Source organism: Gadus morhua, chromosome 11 (assembly GCF_902167405.1).
Source record: "Gadus morhua chromosome 11, gadMor3.0, whole genome shotgun sequence".
In the NCBI taxonomy this organism is placed as follows: Eukaryota; Metazoa; Chordata; class Actinopteri; order Gadiformes; family Gadidae; genus Gadus; species Gadus morhua.
The window spans coordinates 20,438,091-20,460,279 of record NC_044058.1 but is presented as its reverse complement, the minus strand read 5'-3'; the positions used below and the strand labels follow the sequence as shown (position 1 = coordinate 20,460,279).

Here is a 22,189-nt window from a genome sequence, read left to right as displayed (position 1 = left end):
TTTAATTAACATCACCATAAATAACGCTTATGCATAGCAAATGATTACTACTTAAATGTTAATTAACTTAGTGAACGCTCATACCGCAATAACTATTTGAATGAACGATTAGCTCATGTACCTTAATTGTAAAGTATTCCCAACGAACCTTACCAGACGACCGTGCCTAACCCTTCCTCACCCACTTGCTTACTTCATAATTTTTCCTATGTATGATGTCTTTCTGTTCCCTCTCTATGATGTCAGAATTGTATTTTTTTGGTTATCTGTTCTCTTTTCTTCTTTATCCTGTTTTCTTTTGTAGGCTATTGTTGATTTATTGTATGTTTGTCTTGTTGAACGTGGACTACAGGAAGTGTAGCTGTTGCCTTGCGTAATGGCCAATGGGGATCCTAATAAACTAAACTAAACCTGCTCCCCTCCACCCCCCCCAGGTGCTGAAGGAGGTTACGGTGAAGGCGCAGGCGGCCGAGCGCGTGAAGGTGGAGGTGCAGAAGGTGAAGGACAAGGCCCAGGCCATCGTGGACAGCATCTCCGTGGACAAGGCCATCGCCAAGGAGAAGCTGGAGGCCGCCCGGCCCGCCCTGCAGGAGGCGGAGGCAGCGCTGCAGGTGGGCGGAGCTAAGGATAAGGGTTAGGGGCAGGGCCAATCCCAGTTGAGAAGTCCTCGTTTCAATGCTGCGTTCAAGATGACTGGAAAAACGAGCGCCAAAGTGTTAAAAATTTAACTGAATGGAATTGTCCGTTCAGTTGTTTCAACCAAATTTATTTATTTATACATTTATTATTCCAAGGTTGGTAATTCTGTTATAATTTCAGAGCGCCGGTTTTCCAACCATTGCAGCGTTTCATCGTTAATGGGAAGAAAATTATAGTAAAAACGTTGGTTAACGTTGTTACACATAATTTGATGTGTAATTATGCAATATGTGTTTGGATATTTGATATCTCGCCCTGAATACAGTAATATGTGAAATTTTATCAGCCATTTTACTGGTTAGCTATTAGCTAGCCAGTGTGCATATCTTTTTTTTAAGCCACATTATGCCGAACTTCCTTTGTTCAGACATGTTTCCCCCCGCTGTCAACGTAGTGAAGTCTAAACTGAGTTTTCTTCAACGCGGGAGAAACCATAGCCTAACGCTGTCAACCTGTAGGCGCCCGTGAGATTCCCAACCCTGACTCATTCCTTATTAAAAAAAAATGAAAAGGACATGTCATCAATGAATCGTAAGTAAAGCAGTCAAAAGCAAAACAATCTAACAGAAGGGAGAAAGAAAAAGAGGAAAATGTCGCGAAAAGGAAACAATAATAGACGTCTCACTCAAAACTATCCAATTTTCCGCCATAACAAAAAAACATGTCGTCAATATGTCACATCAAAATGTCTTCAGCGCATAGTGACGTTGACAGGTGGTGTGGCTGATGGAGATTAAAACAGGCGTGATAGAGCGGCTGCCAGATAAAGGAACGGCTGGAGTCCTTTAATAACGGCACTGATTAATGTATCGCTTGAGTCATCAAACCACCGGAAACAACAAGACAAGGGTATTTTAGTATCCATCTCCGTCACGGTTTTACCCTCTCTCTATTTCTCTCTCTCTCTCAGTATCTCTCTCGCTCTCATGCTCACTCTCTCTCTCTCTCTCTCTCTCTCTCTCGGATCTCTCGCTCTCCCGCTCTCTTTCTTGATGCATGTCTGTGTGTGTGTGATTTTGAATATAATAATGAGCTTTGTGTGTGTTTGTTATTTTGTATGTATGTGTGGTGTGCGTATGTGCACGCTATTGTGTGTGCGTACGTCCGTGCTTGCGTGCGTGTGTGTGTTAATTCCCAGGCAAGTGTCTCATCACTTCTAATGACATTTTCGGCAGCGTGTTATTAAACAGTTGGAATCAAATACCATTGTCATTTGATCTCCGGAGTCACCCACACAGAACCCCCCCCCCCCTCCCCTCCTCCCTCCTTCCCGATTAAAACTGAAAGACTGGAGCTGGTTTTGCTTGACTGATTTATCGACGTCGAGAGTCACTCATTGAGTATATCAGGCCGACCGTGGCCGGGTGGCTCGGAGAGCTCAACCTGCTGACTTGGCAGCACCACGTGCGGAGCTCTTTATCCACGAGGGCCCCCCGGTCCTTATTGGACTGGGAGGCTAAGCCCCGAGCCAGGTGCACCGGGCCACGCTAATATGACGGGCAGCCATGGATGGGGGGGGGGGTTGTGCTTGGAGACCAGGGGAAGCGGAGCGGGGAGATTGGAGATGGAGGAGGAGGTGGGAGGAGGAGGAGGAGGAGGAGGAGGTGGGAGGAGGAGGAGGAGGAGGAGGAGGGATGTGGGAGGAGGAGGTGGGAGGTGGGGGGAGGAGAAGGAAGGAGAGCAGGGAGCAGGCAGGAGGAGGTGGGAGGAGGAGGGGGGCAGCAGTGTGGTAATTGCAGCCAGGAGGCGATATGAGATGAAGGTGCTCTGGGATGTGGATGGGGGTTGTTCAGCCATACCTGCCTCGCTGGGGAGCATGCCCTGTCTCCTAAAGTATGGCTTTACTCCATCTCTCCGTTGTACTCCGCTGTTTGGCTCTTTTTCTGATCCCGTCTCTAAATATCTGCCCCAGACACTTTTTACGCTTTTCATCTCGCTCCAGCTTTTCATTCTCTCTCTCTCTCTCTCTCTCTCTCTCTCTCTCTCTCTCTCTCTCTCTCTCTCTCTCTCTCTCTCTCTCTCTCTCTCTCCAGACTTCCTCCCTCAGTTAGTCCTTTTCTCTAATTCTGTTCTGTACTTGTGTGATTATTCTCCATCCATTATCTCAGCCCCCCACTGCATGCCGTCTGCTACTCTATGTGCTTCTGTAAATAGCGGAGGCCCACCAGGAATCACTAATTTATTCTACTTTATCACCCAATTCCCTCTCCCTCAATTTATACTCTGCCACCGTCATTTCAGAGGCCTCTATCTCTCTCTGTCTTTCTGTCTCTCTGTCACTGTCACTGTCTCTGTTACTGTCAATGTCTCTCTCTCTCTCTCTCTCTCTCTCTCTCTCTCTCTCTCTCTCTCTCTCTCTCTCTCTCTCTCTCTCTCTCTCTCTCTCTCGCTCTCTCTCCTACCCTCACTCTCTCTCTCTCTCTCTCTCTCTCTCACACCCTCCCTTTCTCTCCCCAACCACAATCTCTCTCTCTCTCTCTCTCTCTCTCTCTCTCTCTCTCTCTCTCTCTCTCTCTCTCTCTCTCTCTCTCTCTCTCTCTCTCTCTCTCTCTCTCTCTTACAACGCTCTATCCATCACCCTCTCTCTGCCCAATTTCTGGGCTTGATACTTCATTTGCCTCCACTCTTGCCTTTCCCTCTCCCGTGGGAATGCCCCCTCCACACACTGTGTTAATAATTCCTCAGGGCTGCCGCTGGCCTGACTTATCCCTGTTATGCTATAAATGTGTGTGTGTGGGTGTGTCCCACATCGAGTATTTTCCTCTTCATGTCTCCAACTTTGACAAGCCGTTCACTATCCTCTCAGGCGCAAAAGCTGGGCATCGACAAGAGCTAAGGCTTTACCTTTGGGTGTCTAGGCTGCTTGACTCCACTGCTGGCATTATACAAAGTGGTGGGCTCAGTGAAGTAACGTTTGGGGCTTATTGTGTGTGGTGGGCATTTCGGTTCCCCCTGCCTACGGTTTGAATGAATGCTTAGCCTCACATTATGCCACGGATCCACTTGCTCTCTGACCTGATTCTGTGTCGACGGGACATTGCTTTTGAGTGATAGCTAATCCAAGCTGTATCCTTACTTGAACTCATCTGCCAATGGCGTTTCATTGTAATCCTTTGATATTGTGAGGGTAGCTACATGGTCAAAACGTAAAATAGTCAAATGTAGGCACATGAAAACGTTTTTCCAGTATTCCTGTTCTTTCCTCAGTTTGGGGCCGTTTGCAACGATTTGGGCCAGTTACTGGCAGCAGGACCGTGCTAAGTGTGGCCATTGAGGAACTATTTTGGGGCCCGAACCCACGAGGGTGTCCCCGCATTCAAGACTAGTGCCAGCTCTATCACGGTCGAGCACATTTAAAAAACTGCAGTTCAAAAACACAGTATAACGGCTTATTTTGGACGTAGCCAAAGCCAAGCTTCGAAGGTGTATTGACAAACCAGACCATCATGTTAAAAAGGCTTTTTTTTTACCAAACGATGGCTTTAAAGAGGTCCACATTGAGAAAGATAGAAAAGAAGAGAGCAAACCCCCCCTTGAAACCCCCCGCAAAATATAGAAACCTGGTGCTCTCTCTCTGACTACGTTTCTCAACCCATGACAAGTTTTTTATATATTCATAGACCAGTGATTGACCGGCAAGATTGATTCCCCTAACCAATCAGGGATGAGAATGAGATGAGGGATGAGCCAGGAGCTGTCTAAAATGGCTAATACAGAGGCAGGCACAGACAACTCGAAACATATCCTCATAGAGCATTTCCCTCACTAAAAGCTGACGGATGACAATGGCATTCTATGCTAATTAAACTACAGCTCCTTTATGAGCCATGTGTGTGTGGCAATGAGCGGTTTGTGATGTTTTGTATCGCACAACAGCGACACGCATGTTCCAAAGGGCTCTTTCCTCACCATGGTTATTGATTGTGGAAGTGTACACCTCGTCCCTCACACATGAACCCTGCTGGGGTTCATGTGTGCTTCTCACAGTCACAGTACTGAAACATTGCAGAAGGCCATAGATAAGTGTGGGTGTGTGCTAGTTTGTGTATGTGTGCAAACTTCTGTGTGGCTGCCAGTAAAAACATAAGAAATGCATGAGGCTACAATGTATTTAGAATAGTATCCAGATGGGCCTTTCCAGTCATTTCAAATACTCTTCACTACATCTCAAGAGGACAACTGAACAACACAATACAGCGTGCTTGGGAGTTGGGATAGAATATCGGCATTTGTTTCGACACATTCTGTATTCTTCATACTTTCTGTATTTTGCCTCGTTTCCCAACTGAAAATGAACAACCAATGTTGTTGTGCATTCTATATTCGGTATTCTGTATTTGTCTTCGATTCCCAACTGAAAAGGAAACGACAAACAATGTTGTACATGAATGGTACAACATTTTAGCGCTTGAGTCCACTTGATTTGTACACCCCCCCCCTAAACACTGCCACAGTCCCAAAGGGCGTCGCAGGCCACGTTTTAATCTTTGAAAGCCCATTCCTCATCTCGTATCTTCTGCTGCTGTTTCCCCTGGCGCAGACCATCAAGCCGTCGGACATCGCCACGGTGCGCACCCTTGGCCGGCCGCCCCACCTCATCATGCGCATCATGGACTGCGTCCTGCTGCTATTCCAGCGCCGGGTGAACACCGTGCGGATGGACCCAGAGAAGCACTGCCACATCCCCTCCTGGCAGGAGTCCCTCAAGCTCATGACTGCCGGGAACTTCCTGGGCAGCCTGCAGGTAAGCCCAAGCCAATCGTACTTGTGTTCCAACTTGGTACACGAGGAACTTGCGTTCAAGGAGTTTTGCCTTGGATTTAATGTACAGGAAATTTTGTCTACGAAAAAAAGTATTGAAGCAAAGGAAATTTGCCTTAAAATAATATATATACAAAATTAGAGTAAATTAGCAATTTGGGTTGCATTTAGGTGTTCCAGGATGGAGGCTGAACGCGCTAGTGCGCTAACCATGTACCCGGATTAAACACCTTCCCGCGGCTATTGTTCTCTGCATTTTCACGGTTTTCCACTTTTAAATTGTCCTCGGCGTACATGCAGGTGTCCACTCTCACACCTGAATTCATACGCCCAGACAACCCCATCGTGAGCTGTTTATCACCACCAGATGCCAGCTGTGTGTTAAAAAATATATATATATAGTTTTCCGAATTATATATAATGAATAATTGGGGCTGCAGTGCGCTCCCATGGAAGCATAATAAATAAGGTACTGTGACGCTGGGTGCCTCTGGCTGGGTGTGTTATGAGCTAAAAACATGCTTCCGGGCTTTTTGTGCCAAATCATCGTTGAGTTATTTGAAGATAAAAAAGTCTAGAATAAACTAGGCCTCGTAACTCCTCGATGGCCACATGGTACTTCAGCTGTTTGTATCTTTGGTCTCTGCAACATAGTCACAGACGAAGCTTATCTAACGTGTTATTATGTAAACAGTGCATTCAAATGTAATCTTCAATGTGGTATTCAAAATGCAGTTATTGTTGTCTGTATATTCTGAAAGAATGGTAAGGGAGGTCATCTGAATCAAATTAATTCATTAATAATAAAATGAATTAAAATGGCTACAAAGTACTACAAAAGGTATACAAAAACAAGGTTGCTCTCTCTCTCACCCTCTCTCTCTCCCCTCTATCATAACCAATACATAATCCTACTACGCTCATCTGTTTCATCCACGTCTTCTGTCCGTCCGTGTTTTGTTATTAATTATTCAGTCTCTATCTTTCTGACACTTCTTTGTTTACTCTGTTGTTGTTTTTCATCCTCCCTCTCGTGTTCTGTGTTGCGGTGAATGTTTGCTTACTCATACGATTCTAAAAGTTCTCGTTTTTATTATTCATCTAACATTTTTTGGTTGGTTTTTCTTTCCAGCTTTTCCACCCTCTTTTCCCCAATTTGGTTTGTTTGTTTGTTTACTCTAACAATCCAACAAGATCTCGTTTTACACTTAAACATGTACGAAATCGGGACGCACACCACGTTCCCGACAACGACAGACATTAGCATAATGACGTAGCATCGCCAAACTCTCTGTATTCAAAATCTCGTCACCACACTTTTCCTCCCTCGTCATGCCTTCACTCCGTAATCTCTCCCTGTGGTCCCGCTCCCTCCCCCGCCCGCACCAACCAGCAATTCCCCAAGGACAGCATCCACGAGGAGGTGGTGGAGCTGCTGCAGCCCTACTTCGACATGGCCGACTACAACATCGAAACGGCCAAGCGGGTGTGTGGCAACGTGGCCGGCCTGGCCTCCTGGACCAAGGCCATGGCCTCCTTCTTCTCCATCAACAAGGAAGTCCTGCCGTTGAAGGTATCTCTTGTGTGTATGTGTGTGTGTGTGTGTGTGTGTGTGTGTGTCTGTGTGTGTATATGCATGTGTGATTGTGTGTGTGTGTGTGTGTGAGTGTGTGTGTGTGTCTGTTGCGCAGAATTCACATTTGCACACATCCTCTGTGTGTGTGTGTGTGTGTGTGTGTGTGTGTGTGTGTGTGTGTGTGTGTGTGTGTGTGTGTGTCTGTGTGTCTGCACAAGTGAAGACTCAGGCAGATTGTACAAAGCCCAGATGACAAAGCCTGCTTGACACATTCAATCATCTTTTTCCCCTCCACAATGATGCACAAAATTGGCGTTCAATATCGTCTGAATGGAACCACCATGTTCAATCAAATGGAGATTATGAAACGCCCAGAATGCATAAGGGGAAAGAAAACCAATTCCTCAAGACAATTATCCTCCATTCAGAGCAGGGATGAGAATGTGTCGGGGAAAACAGTTTGGGATACCGATCTAACCGGTTTCATCCACATAGTTGCATTCAATTGACAGGCCCTCGCTTCCCTTCACGTTGATTGCATTCAGAACACCCCATGTGTTGTCCGTATTGGTTGGGTTGCTATTCACACAGGGAAGCTACGCCCACTCCCAAAGCATCAGAACTACTGCAGATACTCCCTCTGCTCTGCCTGCTCTACTGTATCCTCCTCATGCCCCCTTCCCTCTCTCGTCCTTTCCTTACCCTTGCTTGTTTTTTGTGTCTTCAAATGTGGCCCCTGACCCGATCGGTTGGCCAGGGCTTGTTTTGTAAGAGATTCTGGCGAATTCTCCTCGCTCTGCGCTGACCTCCACCTCTCTCTTCCCAATTATGCGGCACAGCTGGCCAATCCGTTTACTTGTTGGCGGTCGCACCTTAAGCCCGACACGTTTCTTAGACTCAGACAGGCTTTGTTATCGCCCACACACACACACACACACACACACACACACACACACACACACACACACACACACACACACACACACACACACACACACACACACACGCGCACAGGCACACACACTCTCACACACACACACAGATACACATACATAAGTACAAACATCCTGAACACACACACACACACGTACAAACACGCACACACACAAGCTCAGACACACAGATCTCCTCTTTAAAGCTCTGTTGCTCGATTGCCTTTTGAAATGCCTTCTCCCTGACCTGGTCATAAGCACTTCATCCGACCACCAATTACCCTCAATCTCACGCTCTCTCTCTCTCTCTCTCTCTCTCTTTCTCACTCTCTCTTTCTCCCTCTCTCTCTCTGTCTCTCTCTCTCTCTCTAGCTCTCTCGCTCTTTCTCACTTTCTCACTCACTCACTCACTCATTCTCTCAATTTCAAATAGGGATGGGTGATTTCCCGATAAAAAGGTGGTATATGATATATCATGGTTGATATGGTTGTATAAAATGATGAGTGTCCATATTAATACCGTCGAAAAATATGTTTCTGGTTGTAAGCATTTCTTCTTCTTTTCTTCCTGCAAATATTTCTAACTGCCGCTGATCTGGGGTCGGGCTTACTGTCCACTGATTGTCACGTGACACTAGAGAATTGTATCTGAAATCAGCCAATCAGTGGGATGTGCTTGAGCACAGGGCACAAGCCAATGATAGTGAAGGCGCCAAAATGGCAGCTAGCGCTATCACTGCAAGTTGCCAACTGTAAACGACTCATGTCTGATTGCAGACATTCAGAGTAGGATCAGATACATTTTGAAAAAACACGCTCATTCCCCATCAATCGTTTCCTAAATCATGATGCACTATGTGCCTTATAGTTTCTGAATTCAACATGATGCAGAGGCTTAAGATACAGGAATTAAATGTAGTATTAACTAAATGGAAACTAAAGATTACATGAGAATTAAGGCTTTACGAGGGACTCCTACTCTCGTCTATTCTACTATTCTTCTCTCTCTCCCCCCCCCCCCCCCTCTCTCTTCTCTCATTGTCCTCTGGGTTCTCATCAGCGAGACGCTCCATGTTCCAGACCCCATTCCTCCTCTCCCCAGCCCAAGTGCCTCTCAGAGACCCGTGAATGTAATGAGTGTGAATGAGACCATGGGTCCCACTCACACTGTGTGCTTTGGCGGGTAGTCCCATGGAGATCCGCCCAGAGTCGCCCCGTATCAGATTCACACTCATTCCGTAATGAGTGTGAGTGAGACCACGGGTCTACCGTGTGCTGTCGGCGGGTAGACCCTTGGCGGTCCTCCCATAGTGGCCCAGTAACAGCAGACCGGACCCAGGGCCTCACGCGGCGCTACCTCTCCCCCCTCCAGGCTAACCTGGCGGTGCAGGAGGGCCGGCTGGCGCTGGCCAACGTGGACCTGCAGGCGGCCCAGGCGGAGCTGGACGCCAAGCAGGCGGAGCTGGACGTGGTGCAGGCGGAGTACGAGCAGGCCATGAGGGAGAAGCAGGTGAGAGGGAGGGAGGGAGGGAGAGGGAGGGAGGGAGGGAGGGAGGGAGAGATAGATAGAGAAGCCTGTCACTCGAGCACTCGTCAGGGAGATTGAAAAACAGGCCATGATGGAGAGAGAGAGAGAGAAACAGAAAGAAACAGAGGGAGGGGGAGAGAGAGAGAGCTAGAGAGAGAGCTAGAGGGAGAGTCAGAGAGAGAGTCAGAGAGAGAGAGAGAGAGAGAGAGAGAGAGAGAGTCAGAGAGAGAGAGCTAGAGAGAGAGAGAGAGAGCTAGAGGGAGAGTCAGAGAGAGAGTCAGAGAGAGAGAGAGAGAGAGAGAGAGAGAGAGAGAGAGAGAGAGAGAGAGAGAGAGAGAGAGAGAGAGAGAGAGCTTGAGAGAGAGAGAGAGAGCTTGAGAGAGAGAGGGAGAGTCAGAGAGAGAGAGAGAGTCAGAGAGAGAGAGAGAGAGAGAGAGAGAGAGAGAGAGAGAGAGAGAGTCAGAGAGAGAGTCAGAGAAAGAGAGAGCTTGAGAGAGAGAGACAGGAAGCCCGTCCGGGGGGCGAGCGTGTACTAAAAGAGATTTTCGGATGCGATTTTTTCCTCCCCGATATCGATTCTGATTGCCGAACTTAAGTATCGGCAGATCATTAATACATTTATGATCTATAATTATAATAATACATTTGTAGTCTTGTTGTTAAGCGTCCATGAATCCAGGTTTTTCCGACTTTGTAGTTAAGCAAATTGTAAACCAAACCGGGCCCTTGGCGATGTGTCACGTTTCAGTTAACCTGTATGGATTTAACGTTAAACACGTTGTTTAAACGTGTTTTACAATAGCTCCATGACAGATATCATAGGTCAACAACGGTGTGAAACTGTGCATATGGACTGTGTAAGATACAAATTGAAGCTGACATTATGTGTAAATAAGTGGAAACTTACCAGGAGGTAAAAGAAGATTCTGCTTTAATCAAGATTTGGACCGTGCATTCGACTATCATTTTTCATTATCATGTAATGATTTCCAGGTTTTTCTTTCAATTTCCAGGCCCTTTATTAGTAAAGTTATTTTTAATGTGAACATAAGGGGGTCAGACACTTACATCTATCGATTATTGATGAAGATTTTCCACTTAATTCTCTATTTTGGCATTGATAACTAGATAGAAGAAGACCTTCAGTTTGCGAGTACATAATGTTGATGTTTTCTGACTGTGGATAGATACTGTGTAGGAAGGGTTGTCTGGAATGATTAACGCTTGACAATACAGGTACGTTCATTAACCAGTAATAAACCTGAGATAAAACATTAATAAGCATTATTTTATAGCATGGTCTCAGTGATTCAGGTTCAGATTGGGGTAGTAAGAGGTTGGGGGGTTAGGGTTAGATACATGTATACCTTAGTTTACATGAGGACCATTAAATAATTACTATACCATTAGTTAACTCCAAATTAACTCTAAGTCAATGCTTATTACTGCATTAACTAATGGTAATTAATGGTGAATTATAGTACCCTTATTGTAAATTAAGCATTACAATTATACACATCTTCTCAACCATTCTGTGTCATTAAACCAGTATGCAATCCCCGTTATGGTTCACAATGGCTTTAGGTTCTTCCCTTAACTAAAGAACCTGTTTGACTTCAGTCTCCATCGAGGAGGGAATCTGCCTGCCGCCATGCATCACTTTGTACGTTTTCTGCTCGGCTAACGAGACAGCAAGTTAAATGGCCTGTAGATGTTCCTTGCCGAGCACAACCATCAGAATGACTTAGGCTTTCCTCTCCGTGGCTAAACGCTCAATATCGCCTTATTATCGTCTTCCCAAAGCCGCCAAAACCAATAAGAGCGATCAGTGGTTTTTCGCGGGCTACATTCTGCAATTCAGCTCCACCGCCCCCAAAAAGTGTACAGGCCTCCGGAACCCCGTCGTGAGCCTGATTAGCTTTAAAGCAATCTGATCGTCCCTTAAAGAAAAGAAAACAAGTTTAATTAACTTAGGAAAAGATAGGCCTGAGATTGGACGCAATTGGAGAAGGCTGTGAAAAGATCAAGGCGACGGAGTGATCAAACAAAAGCAGACGTGTCATCCTCATATTTTCCCGCTAGACGCATTAGTGGCCTTGGGGCGTTCCTGCTTGAGCCTTTGGTCCAGCAGTCACAGGAGCTCTGTTCTCTATATCCTCATCCTCCTAGCCTGCTGAACATCCGTGTCCAGCAGCCTCTCAATCCTAGTCCAAATCGTTCTTCGCGTCCCCAGGTCAAACATGACCTGTTTCTGTAGTTCGCTATTGTCCAGTCTGCATACATGACCTACATACTTACGATGTTGTAGGTAGCATCGTTAGTTATTGGGAGGGTGTCAGTTATATAGCAGTTATATAGTGCAGCTGTTTGTAAGAGATCTTGAAACTCCTGTCCAGGTCACCTTTGACTTGTAATTTTGGGTCAATATTCTTTGTGTGTGTGTGCGTGTGCGTGTGCGTGTGTGTGTGTGTGTGTGGAGATGTAGAAAAGACAAAAGTAACCTGCTCCACTTGGATGGGGAACCAAGGGCAGACACAGCTCCCTGGCCTGTGTCCTGGATGGTATTCCCTCCACGCAGAGTGACCTGTGATGGTTGGTGATGTCTCTCCTCAGACGCTGTTGGAGGACGCAGACCGGTGCCGGCGGAAGATGCAGACGGCCTCCAGCCTGATCAGCGGCCTGGCCGGGGAGAAGCTGCGCTGGACAGAGCAGAGCAAGGAGTTTGCGGTCCAGAGCAAGCGCCTCGTGGGTGGGTTAGCGTCGCGGTTCGACCTCGACTCACGTCGGTTTCGGCCCTTGTTCGACCGTGTGCGTTTCTTTGTGTAGTTGTGAGGCTTTTATTGGGGCGTGGTGTTCTGTGATTTTAATCTTTTGTTGTGGTACCCAGTACTGTACTGCACTGCTCAAAGGATATCTTATGCCCCACGTATGATGCCTTTCATCATGTTATGTTATGTATTTATTTAGAATGAATACAGATTTTTTAGTTATCACATTGATGGAGTCAGGGCTGCAATTATGACTTTTTTAAAACTCATCGATCACACATATCATAATTACTCTAATAATAATACTTTAATAATACTCAAAATATAACAATCTAACTCTGCAATTTATTAAGAAATCACAAATAAAATCATGTTACGTATTCAGAATAAAAATTATAGCTAACTGTATTCCGTTACAGTTACAAATTAAATAGTTGGTATTTAGAATACAGTTGCAATGTTGAAATCAATGGATTACATGACGATACTTATTTTTCAGCAGTTTATTCGTGCTTACACACCAACAGCATTTAGTGCGCACTAAACGTGTTTGGTCCCTTGGTTTGGTACGTTTGCGTTGGTGTGAATGCAACCACCTCACTTCGACCGAGACCTCCCTGAACAGCTGGTCTCGGTTCGCTTCCAAACTAACCCTGGTACGGTTCGCTTGAGATATGAAAGCGAACGCACCTCGGTCTGATCCAGTTCTACAAAGCATATGCCTCTTTGGACGTAACAGGCACGCGCTCAGCCGCGCACATTATGGGAATTATTGTTTGATTAGCGGTAACTCCAAGACTTGCAGCAAATTGTCGGACCGTAAGAGAATTTTGACAGACACCAACATAAAACGTATGCTGGAAAGCACACATAAAAATGCCGATGCATTTAACACATTCAGCACCAGGATGAGGGAGAAGGAGTTCGACCGGTCCACTACTGTATGAAACAAATCAATATCACAACGAGTGCAGCCCGCTGGATATCCGTGATTATTTAGCCTACTTTTACAGACGCTTTCCCCAACTTTTTTATCTTTACCCCGCCCCAGACCTTTTTGTCGAATGATTGAACACCTATGCACTTAGCTCAGTGAAAAAAATGTTAGATGTAATAGCAAATATCTTTTGCATGAACATACCCATATAGTCTTTGTTCCACTACAGCAAATTATATAAAATAGTGCACTTTCAGGGAGACTTGGGCCGAACACATTCAGCCAGTTTGAACAGAAGAACACACCAGAATAGGCCTGTTTAGTAAGCAGGATTTCATGCCGCATTCTTACACTTATAAAATGCAATTCAATGCGGAAGTAATCGAAGTATGCAGTGATGAAACGGAATACGTTCCATATTACATTTTTGGGCACGTATTTGGGAATCTGTCAATGGATACATTTTTAAATTATCATTTCCAACACTGAATATAGTAAACATTCTCCCTGTCCCCGTTTTCCAGGCGACGTGCTGCTGGCCACGGCGTTCCTGTCCTACTCTGGCCCCTTCAACCAGGAGTTCCGGAATCTGCTGCTGGCCGACTGGCAGCAGGAGCTGAAGCAGCGGCGGATCCCGTTCGCCAACAACCTCAACCTCACCGAGCTGCTCATCGACGCGCCCACCGTGGGCGAGTGGAACCTGCAGGTCAGAGCCCCGCCCACCGCGTCCCACACAGCCCCCCCCAGACCATCCACATATCAGCGTTTTAGTTTCGTAATGAATGTAGGTCGGGCGTTTGGGATTTTTGAGTTATCACTTTGATTGAGTCAGGGGTGCAATTATTATTATTATTTTTTTTTATTTACAGTATTATCCTTTATTTTACCAGGAAGGTTCTTTTCTTATGACTCGTTTAACACTCATCGATCACGAATATCATAGTAACACTAATAATAATAGTATAATAATACTCATAATATTAGTATAATAATAAGATCAGAGCCCCGCCCATCCCGCCCCACGCTGCCCCCCCAGACAGTTTTAGATATCAGCGTTTTAGTTTCGCAATAGCTCGGGCATTTGCTGGGTATCAATTGATTTCCAATCATGGCCACCTCTTAAAACAATCGCAGTATTTTTGTGAATGTGTGTGTGTGTGTGTGTGTGTGTTAGGGCTGTAACGATACACAAATTCACGATTCGGTTTGTATCACGATTGTTGACCCACGGTTCGATACATCCCACGATTCTTTTAAATTTAAAAAGCATTTTATTTAAACAACACTTAAATACCAATTATCTTAATGTAACATTTAAAAACAAATAATTTGGAACACTGAACAGATTTGAACCGAAAGAATACTATTAAAGTATAGCTAAATTAATAAAGAAATAACCAAAGATTGCAGTTGGAGGATGCTTTTTGCTGGCAGGCATAATAGGGCCCCTTTAACTGTTTGGTTGGTTTAATCAAATATCCTTATTAGCGCTTCAACATGTTTAATAGCCTAACTTTCAATAGATGAGGAAAACATGAACGTCGCAATAACGAGGCATAGTGTTACGAGTAGCATATGTGTGTGCGCGAGAATGGCAGTGTGCGTATGCGTGTGTGAGTGACGTCAGCGAGTGAGTGGACGAGCGAGGAGAGCGAGCGGTAGCGCGTGTGTCTAGTGAAGAAGCGAACGAGTCCGGTAGAATAAAGTACCCATCCTGTCAATAATCGGTGGCCGCTTCATTCCGACCTATAAGCAGACAAACTGCCAGTCAAATCACACAAAACAATAGAGACAGGATCACAGAGGCAATTTCTTTCGCGCTTGGCCCACTCTGGATAAATGTCGTTCATATCGCATATGAGGACTTCGACGGCTGTGGAGTAATGCAATCCTCCGTAGCCACGGAGAGCTGTGATCGTCACATATCGTCACATATTTAGGGCATCGATAGGAGGGGGCGCTGTCAGCAGACTATTATTTAGACAAATTATTAGCAAATTTCAATCGGACAATTTGACCGAAGAGTTAGAAAGGGCGTATCGCGCTTCTGCCTTCTCACACCGCGAGACAGGTTCGTGGCTTTGAATATCGCGATTTTCGGTTTGATACGCGTATCGTTACAGCCCTAGTGTGTGTGTGTGTGTGTGTGGGTGTGGGTGTGGGTGTGGGTGTGGGTGTGTGGGTGTGGGTGTGGGTGTGTGTGTGTGGGTGTGTGTGTGTGTGTGTGTGTGTGTGTGTGTGTGTGCGTGTGTGTGTGTGTTTATGAGTCTTTCGATGAGCCAATGAAAAGTTAATTAATTTACCGTCCTCCACTCCTTCAGGAGTCTCCTGAGAAAAACCAATCGGTCACACTAAAGGCTCTAGCACACTGTCACCACAAACAGCCTCACTGAGGCCGCGGTGTGTTCCATGCCCGATGGGGGTCGGGGGGTCTTGTAAGATTCTGTATTCTGTTGGCGAACGTGTCGGAATCAACAGCCAACATCCTATAGCTGGGTGATGGTTTTCTTTGGGACAGTGTGCAAGTGCCTTCAAAGACCTGTGAGTAGAATAACAAAAGTTAACATTGTTGCCCAGGACCATAATACCATGAAAACATCAAGGTCCTTCTGTATATCAAATATCTATATCTAGATACATAGAGATCTAGAGATCTAGATACATAGATCTAGATCTATCTCTCTCTCTCTCTCTCTCTCTATATATATATATATATATATATATATATATATATAAATATATATTAACAGTGATGGGCCATGTTTTTCACACCTCAATTTTCATAGCAATCATGCTGTTATTTGCACCTTCAAATAAACTCAGAGTGACACTATGACTATAGGCCTATTGAGTCGATGTAACCAGCCTATTACCCATGTGACGGTAACCTTTATCGAGTGGGATAAAATGATTTAACACAAGGCTCAACATCTACGAGACTTATAACCCACTAATTAGAGGGGCATGAATACATGGTGACAGAAACCATCAAGGATCTACCGCTAATGCGCAGTGTGACAGGATCATCACAAATAGACACCTCATATCAAAAATCAATGTCATGACCAACCGAACAAGAGCCAACAACCTGTCACATTAACTCACACACCACCAGGCAAGCAAAAAGATGCAGTACACAAATAACACAATCAGGATTCAAGAGGCTTCCAAACAGACTGCAGCCAAGCGGTTGGGCCTAAACGCACATAGGGGCCACACAATCTGAACAATCATTCACACAAGCAGCAAAGATCTAAAGCAAGCAATAATAATACATATAATAATGATATTAATAATATTAATTCATAGCTATTAACAGCTATGGCACCTGCTCACGACAAACGGTGCTGTTTATGTTTCTGAAACAAGAGCTAAGTGCACCTGTATCTCTCAATAATTCAGTTTTGTGCTATTTTTCCATAGATTCAAAAAGTTGAAAAGGAGAGGGCAAAAACATAAAACCAAGTAAAGAAATCCGAAGCCCCCTTAAGACGCCAGGCCCGTCGAGTATAGATAAATACAAATCCATCAAACTTACCGAAGCTGCTCATCTTTTGAAAACAAAGTCCATCCTTTCTCTCTTTATAAATAGTTCAATGACACGGTCCAATAAAGTTCAGATAGAAAGTCCCTGTGCTTTCCTTCCTTCTCCACTGCCATGGAGGAAGATGGTGACAGTCGGGCCAGCACAGTCTTATTCCTCGATACGTTTCAATGCGTTTTAGGTTTGAAAATGTTCGCTCTGCCGAGGCAGTAGATACTGGGATGCTCACCGCCAAACTAACAATGCATAAAGTTGACAGATGCTCCCACATAAACTTCCTGCTGAAGGCAAGCGAGGAGGTCGGCATAGCCCTTGTTTATCGGTCTTGGTGCACATCACAGGTCTGTTTTGAGCCAGGGCAAGTCGAAGAACGTTCCTCTGCTCTCTGTCTCCTCGCTCCTTTCCTCCTCTGGCGATGTTGAGCTGGACAAGGCTGCATCCAATAATTAATTTGGATATGTTTAACACTTCAGACTTTCTTGTGGTTTTCAATGGTTTTCAATGTCTCAATATCTCCAAAATGTCGCTTTGGAGATTCTGGTTCCTAGTGCCCCCCTGTCCCTCTGCACTAGGCATATACATCATACACCTCCCCACATCGCCTCTCTCTCAGTGGTGTCACAAAACTCATCCATTCCTTTGAGAGGGAATTGTACCTTGCGTGATTTGTTCTTCAGTATTCCAGAGAGCACATTTGAATACCGAAAGATTTAGTGGAAAGCAGAAAATTAAATTTGTGAAACATTTTCTCAATCAGAACAGCCCAGAGTCGTCGTCTAACTGATCATGGGGGTCTATTATGTGCTGCATCACTCCTTTAGGGAAACTATCTTCTTAAAGACCGTGCTGACCAATCAGGAACTATTCACCACCTTGTTGGTGTCACACAACAAAGACACCGCTGGCAAATATCGCCGAGCAGCTTTGTGTAATTTAGGGAATCTGGAAAATAAAACGCAGCTTCAGTGTCCCCTGGGTCAGTCCTATATTAAGTCAATGTGCACAGTTATGCTGGAGGTTCCTCCAGCATAACTGTGAAAGAAGGTGCTTTATAGATCTCCCTTTGTATCTCCTCTCCCAATCACCTCAGCGATAGCACTAATCAGGTTATTTTGTATTGTGCCCAGTTAGTCCCAGCAGACACTTTGTTAGTGTAAAGTCGGTAATGCAGGTCTGTGTTGTGCTCGGACAGAAAGGAAACAAGCTTGACATACTCACCCCTCATTGTTGACTCCTTGCTTGCACCGCGACCCCTTAATGAGAGCTCTTGTTCGCCTAGAAAGAATACACCATCGATCGTCTGTCTTTTCAGCCTTTCTCTGTTTCCATTGACTCTTTCGTCGAGGAGGCCTGCTTCCCTTGGCATTTGTTTGTTGAGTTGTTGATCCACTCGCGTATCTCTGAACATTGTCAATCGTGCTTGGGCTCGCGAGGGTCCTGCCGCGCTTTGGTGTATCGCTGCTGCCTCGGTTCGGCAATTTGCACTCGGTTTGCTCACCCAGCGTGGCCCTCAGACACCGTATCAGTCAGCTGCAAATAATAGGCATTCCCGGCAACATGATTTGCAATGAGTTGAAAGTGCACCGCATGTCCTTTCCCTTACTGGGACACGGCTACAAGGTGTGGGGTTGGTCGACACGCACTATTTCTTTAAAATCTTTTCCTGTTTTTTAAAAAAATTATTTGCCAATTTCACTTTCTGCCATTTCCACCCACCAAATAAAATGATTCTCCTCATTCAGCTATTGTGCGTTATAAAACGAAAAATCAAACTGGCACTCCAGATTCTGATCATCTCTCTGATTCTGAAAATTCCTCGGCCATTAGAGAAGGCATTGCTGGCCCTTACAGCCCACCGACGTGTGTTTGTGTGTGTGAATATATTAATATAATAATAATATTATCTATATTTCAGCCAGGTAAAAATCCATTTAATTGAATCCCAATATGCTAGCCTGGATTCCCCTTTCTTTGTGCATGATTGGACGTTGACCTTGCACTCCTCTGACCACCTGCAGGGCCTGCCCAACGACGACCTGTCCATCCAGAACGGCATCATCGTCACCAAGGCCGCTCGCTTCCCCCTCCTCATCGACCCCCAGACCCAGGGCAAGATCTGGATCAAGAACAAGGAGACCGGGAGCGAACTGCAGGTCGGTCCACCGCCCGCCTCATCAGTCAGACGTCAGAGTGACCGACCCTCCCCGTTCACCCAGTATGGATGACTGACTTTACTTCTGCTGCAGCAAAACTGAATGCAACATGGCTGTGAATGCAGCGCTCCAGGCTCATATCTTAATCCCTCTCAAAGTTTCTAATATCTTTGGCTATTGAGTCTTGTCTTGCTGTTTAAAGAAGACGATCCATCTGTCTGGAGCCGTCAAAGTTTTCGATACACTCATGTTTTACGAATTTCAAAAAAGTCACCACAACTCTCGAACGCTTTGGGATTGACCATTTAACAATCCTGCCAATAGTTTCAGTCTGTATTTTCTGTCACTGGTTTATTGACATCATAAAGTTTTGAAACCGGTCGGACCTAGGGTCGAAGATTACATTTTTAACGCCTTCAACGTCTTTAAACCATTTACTCTCTGCCGATCGCAAATGCTTCTCTCCCGCCTCTTCCAGTCCAACATTCCCTTCTATTGTTCAGGGATTTCCCCCGATTTGAGGAATCCTACAGGTAGGCCTACGATGATAACTCCCCATGGTTAGCCACCAATCATGGACATTCCCTGACTGAGAAAAACTGATTTCGCAATCGCCTTTCTGATTTGCGACGTACACCTTCTCCTGTTTGCCTGAGGATTAGCGAAGTATTGCAATCTAACTTTCTAAATCCCTCTTAAACAAGCATCCATGAAACCATGTGTTCTTGTCACAGAGGGTTTTATGGGTGGCTATTTCAGACCCTGACAACGTTAGAACAGCGTAAGAGAGGAATTCGACCAAGAGAATCAGGCTCCTATAGTCGTCATTGTCCTCTTCCTCTCTTCCCCGGTGTCTCCCAGATCACCTCCTTGAACCACAAGTACTTCCGGAACCACCTGGAGGACAGCTTGTCCCTGGGACGTCCCCTTCTGATCGAGGACGTAGAAGAAGAGCTCGACCCTGCCCTCGACAATGTCCTGGAGAAGAACTTCATCAAGACCGGCTCTACCTATAAGGTAAGGAGGTCCTATTCCCCTGTGGTCTTTCCCCTGGGTTGGGACTTGCCAGATATGCATACAGGTGGTGTTGATATGTGTGTGTATGTGTATATACAGTATATTAGGGGTGTGCATTGGCACTGCCCTCACGATTCGATTACGATTCACCAGGTAACGATTCGATTCAATTCGATTCTATGATGCATCAAAATTCTACGGCACACAATAAGGCAATTTTTTTCACCTCCCACTCCCAAACCTACTGCAATTAAATGCCAGGCTTTTTCCTTTCTGACATTGTCCTTATAAAAAGGATGATATATTTCATAAATTATTTTATGTTGCTCCACTTCGACAATCAGTCTCTCGTCGTCCATGTTGCCGACCCTCTGAGACCCTTTGATTGATTGACTGCTGACCTGGCACCACCGGTCGAGAAGTAATATTGTTGATGTGAAGTTGTGATAGGCTACATGAGCTGAGTATTGTGTTTTATTTTGAAAATTGACCGGATGCTCTATGGCTTTTACTTTTTCACTTCCTGCTCGGCTCGATCTCCTCTGTTGAAATTGACGCGGTTCAGCAACGGCTCGCGTCAAAAATAGAAGCGCTACGGAATGGTAGCGCTGCGGCGCGGCGCACCGCTTCTGGGACGCTGCTGAGCCGGTGGAAATGGTTTCATTGATTAGAGTGGCAGCGATCAGTTAGTGTTGTTGTTGCTAGCTAGCGCCGCCGCTTAGCATGTACTTCACAACTCTATTGTCCACCCGAGGCCCGAAAAAAAACAGCGACATAATCGATTATGGCACGTTGCCGCATCGATGCTGAATCGTGCATGCCCTGCATTGCGATGCATCGCAGAATCGATTATTGTTAACACCCCTAATATATATATATATATATATATGTAACAAATATCTGCACTCTTCAGTGTATTTACACACACATACAGTCGCACACGCTGTCATATTGACCAACCCAGTATTTCTATCTGACAACCCCATGGGGGTATATATTCATATTTATTTATTTATTTATATATACTGTATAAAAAATATGGGTATTTTACTAGGTGTTTTGATTTAAAAATATATATATATATTTTTATACACTCTACTTCCGCTAGCTGAGCGACTTTGATGATGTGTGCAAGCAGGTGGCGATACAGGCCAAGGTTGGACACCACTGCCTTACATTATATATTAGGCCGTCTTATAAACTGCTGCGCATTTCACATCACTCTCCGTGATCAAATGGTAGTTCTTTTCCGGGAGCTCTGGGCTTTGTGTTGTAGCTGACTAATGGACATGATTGTGCTAACCAAGGTCAGTTAGTCCCAGGGTCTCAATTGTTCTGTATGGCTGTACACAAGAGATACAATCTCCATTTAAAATGAGTGTATTCTAGTTAGTGAGCAGAAGTACCGAAAGCTAAATCCTACGGTTTTGTTTGGCTCATTGGGGAAATGGGCTGACAGTATAATTAATCAAGCTACTACTTGAATAGCTTCAGAAAGTGCATCAATAAACCAGAAATCTCTATCATCACCACTCTCGGCCTGACAGCGACTGAACTTTAGGTTTTAAATGAGGAGGCTTTACTTTGCTCGCATCACACTGTCTATGTGTCAGCTTGAGTCAGCCCAGAAACCATCACTGCTGCTATGAAATCTTCTGAGGTGGATTGGCACTGGGAATCAGCCTCTTTCCAGGCAGGCGTTTTCCCCCCAATTTAAACTGTTCCATTGTCACAAATATGGACTCTTCTCTCTTCTCTCCCCAACAAGAGGAGCCTGGGCTGGCCTGAATGCATCGTGTACGCGCTGTTAGATGAATTGGACTCCTCATAAATGCACTCTATTTGACTTTAGTCAGTACATTTACTGACACTGGCATCACAACGGCCTTAGATTTCATTTCATTTTTCGAACATTGACTTTAACTTTAGTTTAATCAAACTTTGAACCACATCAAAATGATACTTATATTTATTAAGTTGATGAACATATTTCTGTGAATGAATGAGATTTACGCACATACAGACTGCCACACTGACGCACACAAATAGCAGCACTATTAACATCACAAAGCCCTGGCACGCAGGGCGAAGAGAGAGACATTTGAAAGTGAGGGAGATGGGAGAAGGAGCGGTTGCTCGTGTCCAGAGGCATTTGTTTGTCTCTCATTATCGCCTCTCCACTTTGAGCCCATGCTGATGCCACTTCTTCAGCTGCAGCAGCTCACTCCCTTGTATATATACAGACACACACGCACGCACGCACGCACGCACGCG

General features: G+C 45.2%; 1 protein-coding gene across 1 annotated transcript in view; it reads left to right on the top strand.

Moving 5' to 3' along the window:
* Window positions 1-22,189, top strand: part of dnah5 (dynein, axonemal, heavy chain 5) — a 138,397-nt gene that overhangs the window by 85,735 nt on the left and 30,473 nt on the right. Inside the window, exons 65-72 of the mRNA XM_030370379.1 lie at window positions 435-611; window positions 5,240-5,443; window positions 6,854-7,033; window positions 9,341-9,478; window positions 12,110-12,245; window positions 13,726-13,907; window positions 18,764-18,898; window positions 19,760-19,915. Coding sequence (XP_030226239.1) covers window positions 435-611; window positions 5,240-5,443; window positions 6,854-7,033; window positions 9,341-9,478; window positions 12,110-12,245; window positions 13,726-13,907; window positions 18,764-18,898; window positions 19,760-19,915 — 1,308 coding nt within the window. The remainder of the gene's footprint in view (window positions 1-434; window positions 612-5,239; window positions 5,444-6,853; window positions 7,034-9,340; window positions 9,479-12,109; window positions 12,246-13,725; window positions 13,908-18,763; window positions 18,899-19,759; window positions 19,916-22,189) is intronic.